We start from the raw sequence: 12379 nt of genomic DNA, 5'->3' as shown, positions 1-12379 counted from the left end.
TGACCCCCAGCAACCGCACATTGATGTTTTTTTCTCTCCTTCTATCTCCCTCCCTTCCCTCTCTAAAAATAAATAAATAAAATCTTAAAAAAAAGTTCAGACTACGTAGAAAATATGTGCAGTCAATGAAATATTATGGTAAAATAATTTATTTTAGTTTCTTATTTCCATTCTTTAAATTCTTAGTTGATTGGATTCTTTGAGGTAAGAATCAAATTCTTACCTCAGAGATTTTAAAAATGACTACTGGAGTTTCAAGAGTGCTAGCGACTGAGCTGAAAAAATAGAAGACATGAAAAATGCTTACTTTTTAAATGTGTTGTCATTTTACTCATATTGTTTTAGGTGCTTTTCAGATGCCTCTCCATCCCTTCACCCTTCCTTGTAGGAAGAGTTTTGTTCTGCTGAGTGATGTTCGCTCTCACTTATTTCCTGTAGCTCCTGAGTATTGGTGCTCCATCGCTTACTTTGAAATGGATGTTCAAGTAGGAGAGACATTTAAGGTTCCTTCAAGCTGCCCTATTGTTACTGTTGATGGATATGTGGACCCTTCTGGAGGAGATCGCTTTTGCTTGGGTCAACTCTCCAATGTCCACAGGACAGAAGCCATTGAGAGAGCAAGGTACTGATTGTACAGTTATTTTAAAAGTTGAACATAGCACACTGTCTTTTATTCAAAGTTATATTTCTCAGAGTAGATTATTTAAGTGTTAGAATAGGGAAAAAACAAAGGTCATCTTGCAAATTCAGAGTCAGTAAGCATTCCACTTGAATTGTAGCTGTTTGCCATTTAAAATATGATAAAAGGCTGTCTTTTTTAACTTTATTTTTTATTTACATATAGTTGGCATACAATCTTATGTTGGTTATATTAGTTTCTAGTTTCAGATGTACAATACAGTGATTTGACATTTTTATGCCGTACAATGTGATCACCCTAATCTAGAATCAATTATCTGTCACTATGTATGCTTATCACAATGTTATTGACTAAATTCCCCTTCCCCTGTTCACCTGTCCTTCCCACTCCCTCCCTTCTGATAACTGTCACTTTGGTCTCTGTTTCTATGAGTCTGGTTTGTTTTGTGTTTTTGGTTCCACGTATAAGTGAAACCACATGGTGTTTGTCTTTCTCTGCCTGACTTATTTCACTTGGCATAATACCCATGTTGTCACAAATGGCAAGATTTTATTTTTTATTAGTGTACATAATATTCCATTGTGTATGTATGCCACATCTTGAAGATTTTGTGTGTATTTGTGTGTAAATGAAGTTTCTATGGTTGAATAGTAACAAGACCTTTTGGAATCCAGTTTAAGAACTAATTTTTATTTCCCCTGATCATATATTATTTCTACACATATTTAAAGGAAATAATAACTTAAGACCTCTTTCTGCAAATGTTATTTATAATGTTGGAAAATAATAAAAGAATGGTTAAGTAAATTTTGATAAACTTTCTTTTTGTAGTCATTAAAACATAGATAAGAAGTTTATATAATCAAATGTAAATGCCTAAGATGAAATATTATGGGAAAACACAATTTTAGGTATTGTGTGATCTTTGCTCTTTAAGAAAATGTGTGTGTAAATACATCATTTGGGCTCTATCAAAGCTGTGTCTATGGCAAATTACCTACTCTCTAAGTCAGTGCTAATAGAATTTCCTGTGATGAAGGAAATGGTTTATATCTGTGTTGTCCAGTACTGTAGCTGCTAGCTACATATAGCTGTTGAAAACTTAAAATATGGACATGTGATTAACTGAATTTTTAAATTATTTTAATTAATTTAAGTAGCCACTTTTATCTACTATCAATTTGGACAGTGTACCTATAAGCCTTGGTTTTGTTATTTATAGAATGGAAATAATAATACTTAGCTCATTGAATTGTGAAGGTCAGTAAGAATTTATGGTAAACATTCCTGACACATAGTAAGCACGGGAGGGGTACCCAAAAACACCTGGAATTATCTTCTGGAGGGTGGGTCCCTTGTAGTACAGGCTTCACCTGCTAGGTGAGTGTTCTAGTAACCCATCTGTATCACTGTAACTAGCTGGTGGTGTTGCAAGAGACCGAATTTGGCTTCAGTGAAATTTTTTTGAGGACTTGAATGTGTTTGTCCATTTCATGACAGGTGATTTACAAGTGCATCTGTGCTGAGTGTTCAGCAGTTGTTGACCAAAAACAGCATGGCTCCCATGTCCCACCCTCCTTATTCACCCGATCTCTTCCCAATCAGCTTTTTTTATTTCTCTGGTGGAAAAAAAATCCTCAAAGGGAAGTGTTTTGCCAATGTGGAAGAGGAAACAAAAAATGGCAGGCGCATGAAAAGGTGTCCAAATCGATGAGTTCAAAGTCTGCTTTGAGCAGTGGAAAAACATCCTGATAGGTGTTATTACATGAAATGGAGAGTGTTCTTTGAAGGTGACTGAAGTTTAAACATGTAAGAATAAATACACAGTTTTTTATAAATAAATTCCAGTGTTTTTGGGTCCTTCCCTCCTATAACCTGAACTACATTTTAAAAAATATCAAAATAAAATATAATTTCCCTTTTTTTTCCATAAGGTTGCACATAGGCAAAGGTGTGCAGTTGGAATGTAAAGGTGAAGGTGATGTTTGGGTCAGGTGCCTTAGTGACCACGCAGTCTTTGTGCAGAGTTACTACTTAGACAGAGAAGCTGGGCGTGCACCTGGAGATGCTGTTCATAAGATCTACCCAAGTGCATATATAAAGGTTAGTGGGAGTTTCACTTAAATGTTTTAGACTTGGAAAACTATTTGCTCTTGAAAGATTTGAGATGGGGGTCGGAAGGGTAGAAAAATGTCTCTGCATTAAATCTCAGAAATTGTTCATTTATAAAACATACTTCCTTGGGGCATTTGCTGACATGACTAGTTATTTAGTTTTGTGGTCACATTCATGTCCAGTTATTTTATTAGCAAGTTTGTTAACTGTTTTAGAGTAATACATAGGTTTTTGAAAATACTGAGTGAACCTACCAAACATTCCTTTGATATTAAATTGTGTAAAATTTTGGAATTCTGTCTTGGCCAATCTTTAGGATTTTATGAAAAGGAATTCTAAAATTAATAGCTTTTTGAATTAAGAACCTGAGAAATGAAAAATTCAACACAAGGTTTATTCAGGTTGGTTATTTTGTGCATTAAATGAGTTATATTTATTATATTATTTTTCTAATTAAGTCTAAGGTATTAATTCCTAAGGTATTAAGGAATTTGTATTAATATGCAAATTCAACTCAGAATATTACACATTCAACTCATTTTAATTTTATGACACTGTTTGAAAGAGAAATATAGTTGTAATTAGATAGTCTAAACATTTTTAATTTCAGAGTTTTCACAGTCTTCCTAAACATCTTTGTTATTGGCTATTGTAAATTAGTGGAATAAACTATTTCATTACTCACTTATTCCCAGGAAATTGTTTAGCATACAGATAATATAGCCACACAGTGTCTACAAAAATGGAATTACTTGATTGCTTCACGACAATCTCTCATTTTCAGTCACTACAGGTCAGTTAAAGGATATACGGATCTTGTTAAAGATTTTATTTATTTTATTTTTATAGAGAGGGGAAGGGAGGGAGAATGAAAGGGAGAGAAACATCAATTGGTTGCCTCTTGTGCCCTGATCGGTGATCAAACTGGCAATCTAGGCATGTGCCCTGACTGGGAGTTAAGCTGGCTGCCTTTCACTTTGTGGGATGATGCCCAACCAACTGAGCCACATCGTTCAGGGCAGAGATCTTTTTAAAAATGAAACTTTCAAATATATCAAGTCTAAAGAGCATAATAAACTCCCATGTACCCATCATCCAGCTTTTAACAATTGTCAGCATTTTAATGTGCTTTAATCTTTTAATGTGTTTCTTTCTCTATTTTTTCCCATAGTAAATAAAGGCAATTCCAAACATTATATTAGTTCACTCATTAAAATATACCAAAGTATGAATCACCAATTTATAAATATTTCTAAAAAGCAATCACAATGTTACTTATCGCACCTAGCAAATTAACAGTAATTCCTAGTAAAGGTTTTGGCAACAGAGGACCATTTATAGTTTTGAGCTGTTGGAACAATCACATAGAATAGAATAGTAAAATATTACATTATATTTATTGGTAGGTTATCATGGTGTGGAAAAAGTTATAAACAATACACAGAATATCCATTTTTGTTAAAGAAGATGTGGGTACTTGTGTATCTTTTTATCATTTTTAATTTTCATTTACAGCTGACATATGTATTAGTTTCATGTGTACACCCCAGTGATCAGACATTACATAACTTAGTAAGTGATCATCCTGATAAATCTTGCACCCGTCTGATACCATACATGCACCCATCTGATACCATACATAGTTATGAGACTGTTACTGACTATATTCTCTGTGCTGTACTTCACATCCCAATGACTGTTCTGCAACTGCCAATTTGTACTTCTTAATGTTTTCACTTTTTCCATTCCCCAATGCCCCTCCCATCTGGCAACTATCAAAACATTCTCTGTACCTGTGATTCTATTTCTGTTCTGAATACTTATTTTGTTTTTTTTTTTAAATTCAGTTTGTTGATATGTACTTACTGCCATTTTATTGTTCATAGTTTTGATCTTTTTCTTAAATAAGTTCCTTTAACATTTCACATAATAATGGTTTGGTGATGATGAACTTTTATTTTTGTCTGGGAATCTCTTATCTCTCCTTCGATTCTAAATAGTAGCTTTTCTGGATACAGCAGTCTTGGCTGTAGGTCCTTGCTTTCATCACTTTGAATATTTCTTGCCAGTTCCTTCTGGCCTGCAAAGTTTCTTTTGAGAAATCAGTTGACAGTCTTAATGGGAGTTCCCTAATAGGTAACCAACTGCTTTTCTTTTACTATGTTTTTTTTAAAGATTTTATTTACTTTTAGAGAGAGGGGATATAGGAGGGAGAAAGAGAGGGAGAGAAACATCAATGTTTGGTTGCCTCTTGTGCGCCCCACACTGGAGACCTGGCCTGCAACCCAGGCATGCCCTGACTGGGAATTGAACCAGTGACCCTCTGGTTTGCAGGTCATTGCTCAGTCCACTGAGCCACACCAGCCAGGGCTCTTTCACTACTTTTAAGAAAAACCCTGTCTTTGTTTTTAACCTTTGGCATTTCATGATATGTGTTGGTGTGGGCCTCTTTGGGTTCATCTTGATTGGGACTCTCTGGCTTCTTGGATTTGTACGTCTGTTTCCTTCACCAGGTTAGGGAAGTTTTCGGTCATTATTTCTTCAATTAGGTTTTTGATTTCTTACTTTCTCTCTTCTTGTTCTGGCACCCCCATGATGTGAATGTTGGTATGCTTGAAGTTTCCTCAGAGGCTGCTTACACTATCCTCATTTCTTTGGATTCTTTTTTCTTGCTCTTCTAATAGGGTGTTTTTTTTTTTCTTCCTTATATTCCAAATTTCTGATTTGATTCTTGGCTTCATCCACTCTACTGCGACTGTTGAGTTCCTGTAAATTATTCTTTATTTTAATTATTATATCCTTCATTTCTGACTGGCTTTCTTTTTTTATGCTGTTGAAGTTCTAAGTTCAATGAGTATCCTTATAACCAGTGTTTTGAACTCTGCTACTAGTTCTTTTTCTTTCATTTGGGGCATGTTTCTTTGTGTCATCATTTTGGCAGCCACCCTGTGTTTGTTTCTGTGTGTTAGGTAAACCTGCTACATATCTCTTCCAGGCTTAGTAGACTGGCCTAATTTAGTAGGTATTTTGTAGAGTCCAGTGGCACAGCCTCCCTGTCACCCAAGCTGGGTGTACAAGGTGCACCCATCATGTAGGCTGCATACACCCTCCTCTAGTAGTTCAGCTTTGATTGCTGTTGGCATGTCAGTGGGAGGGATTTACCCAGGCCAGTTAGTTTCAAGGACTGGTTGTGACTATTGACCACCAACCTCTGGCCACTGTGGAGTGTCAGCTGTGTAGGGGCCCACTCCACAGAGCAGGACTTACTTCAGTGGGGCTCTGTGCCACTGAGTCTGCCCCTTGAGTGTGTCACTTGAGGAGGTGGTTGGGTAGTGGTGCTCAGATATGGTCTAAAGCTGTCCACTGGGTGTGCTGGCTCTGGGGCCTCTCGGGAGGTGCAGGTCAGGGTCAGCTACTGCCTGTGTTCTGCCTGGGGCCACCTAGCATAGCAGAGCAATCTGCAGATGGCTGTTACTTGTGCTAGGTTGGAGGTGCCCAGGCATGGCCACACTGTGAAACAAGGCTGGCTGCTGCTAGTGCCAGGCCTGAGGCCACTTAGAAGTACAGAGCTTGCTGAGGCCAGATGCTGCTTGTTTGAGAGAATTTAGGATAATCTGAAGCATGAGCCAAGATAGGCCATTCGTATAGAAAAGCCACTGGAAACAGCCTGGTTGGGCCCAAAAGTTGGGTGGTGTGGGAATCACCAGGGTGGGGCATACAGTGTGAGCCAGGTAGATGGAGTCTTAGATGTGGTGCCCGCCTGCCAGTTCTGTGGGGGTAGAGCTCATCAAAGGAACAGTGGCGTCTGCTAGCACTTCTGTCTGGGAGAAAGCTGCTCCTCAGCTCTCTCCCTGAAGCCGGTACTTCAGTTCCTCCCATTATGTCTCTGGTGTCTTTCCAGCTGTTGCTGCCCCTGCGCTTGACCTCAGGGAGAGTGAGTTTGAGTAAGTCCTCGCATGGGCCATTTAAGAGGAACTGCCTGGGACTCTAGAAGTTTCTATCTTCCTTAGCCTAAATCCCCACTGGTTTTTACAGCCAGAAATTATGGGGACTTCTGTTTCTTGCACTGTGAGGCTGGGTCCCCTTGCTCCCGAAATATCCTTCCCAATGTTTATCTACCACGTGTGTGTGGAACCACAGTGTTCAGCATCTCTGCCCCTCCTTTCAGTCTGAATGTGATCTCTTCTTTAATTCCATAGTTGTAGGACTTCCATTCAGCTCTGTTACTGGAGGTTCTTAACGGTGGTGGTTCTGTACCTTAGTTGTAATTTTGATGTGGTTGTGTGAGGAGGCAAGTACCATGTGCACCAGTGTCGCCATCCTGACCAGAAGTCCTGCATTTTACACTATACACACGAGTCTATAATGGTGTGGAATTATAATTTTTGTGTGTGTGTTTTCCAGTTTTTCCATCAGGAATTTTAGTTCTTTGTGCTTTGTAATTATTTTTCAATGATGTTGGATTTTCTCATATGCTTTGTAATGTATTTTGTATTTGTTGGCAAGTTTGCCTTGAGAGAATTCATTTTATTTAATTTATTTTTTTAATCACTGTCATTGTGTCTCCTTAGTCTGTCACCTAGAGATTCACATTTTAGAACCAATTCTTTTTTTTTAAGCATTTACAAAAAGTTTTATTTGATTGCATTTTGGAAGAAACCAGCATATAAAACAAAAACAAAAGCTGTTTTTCCTCAGTGTTTTTTTAAATGTAAATTGTTTTATTGTTGTTCAATTACAGTTGTCTGTATTTTCTCCCGACCCCTCCCCTATACACCCTCCAAACCCATCCCCTCTCTTGCTTCCACCCTCCCCCTTGGTCTTGTCCATGTGTCCTTTATAGTAGTTCCTGAAAACCCTCCAATTCTTATATTTAGAAGTTAGAGGAGGAATTTTGTCCCTTGAGGAAGTTGGGGTCCAATCCAATATATATTGAGGGCTTAATTCCAGTTGCATAGGTTTTTCTGATGCTTATCTCTACAACAGCCAAGAATTTTATGCCTTGCTACATTTCTGAATTAGCTGTCAAGGTATTTTACCACACTTGATTCATGGGCAGGTGGCCTGTTGTAGCCCTTAGGGAGCCTGGCCGTTGTCTCTTTTCATATTACTCCAAGAAGTTGAATTTCGGTCCTCTGCGCCTTCTGTTTTTGGTCCTTGTATGCCAACTACTTCCTCTCTTTAGTCCTTGCTCTCCACTGTGGATTTTGTTTATCCATCATCAGTAGATGGGCATAAAGGTTGTTTCACTTACTGTCTATTATGAGTAATACTGCTCTGGACATTCATACAGAAGTTTTTAGGTAGAGGTATGTTTTCATTTTCCTGGACATATAACTGGGAGTAGAGGTGCTGGATCACAGGTAACTCTATGCTTAACTTTTTGAGGGACTGCCAGACTGTTTTTCAAAGTGGTAATACCATTTTACATTTCTACCAGCAATGTATACATGAGGGTTTCAGTTTTTCTATATTCTCATCAACATGTGTTATTATCTGTATTTTTTATTTTGTCTTCCTTGTGAATGTGAAGTGGTATCTCATTGTGATTTTTGATTTGCATTTCCCTAATGGCTAATAACGTTGAACATCTTTCCATGTGCTTATTGGCCATTTGTGTATCTTTGGAGAAATGTCTATTTAGATTTTTTGCTCATTTTTAAAATTGGTTGTTTTATTTCTTTAAAAAATTTTTATTTTAATATTTTATTTATTTATTTTTAGAGAAAGGGGAAAGAGGAGGGTGAGGGAGAAACACCAATACTCAAGAGAAACATCGATTGGTTGCCTCTCACATGCCCCCAACTGAGGACCTGGCCCTTGACCCAGGCATGGGCCCTGCCTGGGAATTGAACCAGTGTCCTCTAGGTTTGCAGGACGGTGCTTAATCCACTGAGCCACACCAGCCAGGGCTTTTATTATCTCTTAAAAATTTTTTTTAAATTGATTTTGGAGAGAGGGGAAAGGAAGGACAAAAAGGGAGAGACATCAATGTGAGAGAAAAACATTGGTTGGGTTACCTTGAGTACACATCCCTACCAGGACTGAACCCACAAGCTAGGCATGTGCCCTGACTGGGAATCAGACCCATGATCTTTTGGTTTATGGGACAGCACGCCAACCAGTTGAGCAATGCCAGCCAGGGCAACTGGGTTGTCTTTTTTCTTTTTTTAAGATTTTATTTATTTATTTATTTTTAGAGAGGGAAGGGAAAGGGGGAGAGAGAGAGAGGGAGGGGGAGAGAGAGAGACACGTCAGTGTGCGGTTGCTGGGGGGCATGGCCTGCAACCCAGGCATGTACCCTGACTGGGAATTGAACCTGCAACACTTTGGTTCGCAGCCTGAGCTCAATCCACTGAGCTACGCCAGCCAGGGCTGATTGTCTTTTTTTATTGAGTGGTAAGAGTTCTTTATATATTCTGGGTATCAGTCCCTTATCAGACATATAACTTGCAAATATTTTCATCTGTTCTTTGACTTGTCTTTCACTTTCTTGGTATGATTTGTAGTACAGAAGTTGTTAATATTGATGTCGTCCAGTTTATCTGTTTTTTGAATGCTTGTGCTTTTGATGTCATATGTAAGAAACCATTCTTTAAAAAAAAAGATTTTATTTATTTTTAGAGAAGGAAGGGAGGGAGAAAGACAGAAACATCAATGTGTGGTTGCTGGGGGCTGTGGCCTGCAACCCAGGCATGTACCCTAACTGGGAATCGAACCTGTGACACTTTGGTTCGCAGCCTGAGCTCAATCCACTGAGCTACACTAGCCAGGGCATAAGAAACCATTCTTAATCCAAGGTCACAAAGAGTTACTCCTGTGTTTTTTCCTAAAGAATTTTATAGTTTTAGCTTTTACATTTATGATATCTTTTAGTTAATTTACGTGTATAGTTTAAGATGATTGATCCAGCTTGCATGAGAATATTTGCTTGTTCCAGCAACCATTTGTTGAAAAGACTCTTCTTTCCTTTATCAAGTTATCTTGACACCCATCTTGAAATTCAGTTGACTTTAAATGTAAAGGTTTATTTCTGGGCTGTGAATTCCGTTTTATTAATCCATATATTTATGCTTACGGCAGCACTACTCTGCCTTAATTACTGTAGCTTTGTAGTAAGTTTTGAAATTGGGAAGTGTGAGTTCTCCAACTTTGTTCTTTTTCAGGATTGTTTTGGCTATTGACACCCCTTTGTATTTCCATATGAGTTAATTGATTGGCTTGGAGGCTATCCATTTTTAATATTTTTTTCTGTGTTTTGCATGTATTTGAAGCAGAGAGAGAAGGTAGTTATGCATACCTACTCATTGATCTTGAGTGGAAGTGTCTGGGTCACTTGTATAATTTGAAGTGAATAAACAGAGCACTATAGTGTTGAATATATACTGTATGCCAGATGGTAGTTATGAACTTATCAGATATGAGTTAGTGTTTAAAACATAAGTGTAACATCTCTACTTTGGTACAAATGACCCGTGAAAAGCCCCCAAGGTGTATGAGACATGTCATTACTTGATCTATCCTGTTATGGATAGATTTTTAGGTAATCTTAGACCTTTGCTAGGAAAAATAAAGAACTATCTCGGGGGACATTTTAGTGGAGTAAAAAAATCTCATTTTTGTCATAGTAACTGTCTTAAAATAAAAAAATAATTTGTTTGCCAAGTATATTACTGTTCTTCAGAAGAGTTGTCTTATTAGCCACAAAGAAAGAGATGCAGGGACATGCTAAATCTAACATTGGCATTTTCTTCATTTGCTAATTTTTGGGGCAGCTGTAACTAAATCTGTTCAGGTTGTCAGATCTCTTCTCACCAAAGATGATAGTACTGAGGTGAGTGATATGCAGGTAGTATGAACCCCCAGAAGGAATGAACACAGCATTGGAAATACAACCCTCAGCTCCAGTATACACACAAGTACATTTTTCCCTTTTTAATTAAACTGAGAAAAGCATGGGTTTGGAAAGCGATTCTCAGTTTATAAACCTAGAAGCTAGAACTGAATTGTGGATATTTTCTTCTAAGATGTTGATTCTTTTCCCTGCTTCTTTCATGACAGAGTAGTCATCTCATATTTATGAAAGTCTGATTTAATGAAATGGCATTTTACAAGCTTTAAATGAAGTGAATCTATGAATTCCTTTTTAGTGGCCTTGCTCTTTTGCTTTCTAAAGTAGGTAAGACCTATTTTGTTTAGTGTTGTTTAGTACTGGGCAGTTAGGTTTTTTAACAGCTTTATTGAGATGGATAAAATGTGTATGTCATATTATTCACCATTTAAAGTTTATAATTCAGTGATCTTTAGTATATTCACAGAGTTGTGCAGCCATCACCACAGTCACTTTTAGGACATTTTCATCACACCAGAAAGAAACCCTGTGCCTCCCCCGAGTGCCCCAGTCCCAGACAACCACTGATGCACTTTCCATATGGATTTGCCCATTGAGAGTATTTCAATAAATGCAACCCTAATGTGGCCTTCTGTAGCTTCTTTTCATTAAGCATGTTTTCAAGCTTCTGTGGAGCATCTGTGTGTACTTCATTCCTTTTTATGGTTCATTAATACTTCAGGTACCACTTTTTGTTTATCCATTCATCAAGTAATGGACACAGGGGTTTACACTTTTTTTATTGTATTGTGAACAATACTGCTATGAACATTATAAGTTTTTGTGTGAATGTATGTCTTCAAATTCTAAAGATAACATAGGAAAAAGCACAGATTACCTTGGGTATGGCGATGACTCTTTAGGTACAACACCAAAGGCACAGTCCATGAAAGAAATGATAGGCTGGACTTCGTTAAAATGTAAAACTTCTTCCCTGGCTGATGTGGCTCAGTTGTTTGGGTGTCACCCCATGAGTTGAGGGCGTCACCAGTTCACTCCCCAGTCAGGGCACATGCCTGGGTTGCAGGTTAAGTCCCTGGTCGGGGTACATGTAAGAGGCAGTCGGTTGGTGTTTCTCTTTCACATCGATGTGTCTCTCCCTTTTGTTCTCCCTTCTTTCCCCTCTCTGAAGATAAATAAATCAAATCTTTTTTAAAAATGTAAAACTTTTGTTTTGTGAAAGTGTCAAGAAAATGAGACAATAAGCCACAGACTGGGAGAAAATACAAAAGACACATCTGATAAAGGACTGTTACCTGAAATAGAGAAAACTCTGAAACTAGGCAGTAAGAAAACAAACAACCTGATTAAAAAATGGGCAAAAATCCTGAACACACACTTCACTGAAAAGATATAGCAATAGCAAGTAAGCATATGAAAAGATGTTCAACATCATATGTCATTAGGGAATTGCAAATTAAAACAACAATGAGATACCACTACATACCCAGTAGAATGGTCAAAATCCAGAACACAGATAAAACCAAATGCTGACAAGGACATGGAGCAACAGGAACTCTCATCATTGCTGGTGGGAAGGCAGAATGGTACAGCCAGTTTGAAGGGACAGTTTGGTAGTTTCTTACCTAGCTAAACATACTCTTACCATGTAATCCATCAGTTGTGTTCCTTGGCATTTACCCATGTGGACTGAAAACTTAAGTCTACACAGACCCCTGCACATGGGTGTTTATAGAGCTGTATTTATAATTGCCAACATTTGGAAGCAACCA

At 37.9% G+C, this 12379-nt stretch overlaps 1 protein-coding gene across 4 annotated transcripts in view; it reads left to right on the top strand.

Annotated features, from left to right (window-relative positions):
* The window catches only part of SMAD4 (SMAD family member 4), a 64585-nt gene that overhangs the window by 40935 nt on the left and 11271 nt on the right, over nucleotides 1-12379 (top strand). For all 4 annotated transcript variants that reach the window (XR_003685372.2, XM_028523937.2, XM_036010200.1 and 1 more), the window contains exons 9-10: nucleotides 439-622; nucleotides 2575-2743. Coding sequence is in view for 3 of the 4 variants with exons in the window: in XM_028523937.2 (XP_028379738.1) it covers nucleotides 439-622; nucleotides 2575-2743 (353 nt within the window). In the remaining variant the exon portion in view is untranslated. The remainder of the gene's footprint in view (nucleotides 1-438; nucleotides 623-2574; nucleotides 2744-12379) is intronic.

Source organism: Phyllostomus discolor, chromosome 9 (genome assembly GCF_004126475.2).
Source record: "Phyllostomus discolor isolate MPI-MPIP mPhyDis1 chromosome 9, mPhyDis1.pri.v3, whole genome shotgun sequence".
NCBI classification, from domain to species: Eukaryota; Metazoa; Chordata; class Mammalia; order Chiroptera; family Phyllostomidae; genus Phyllostomus; species Phyllostomus discolor.
This window is presented reverse-complemented; position numbering and strand designations above follow the sequence as displayed.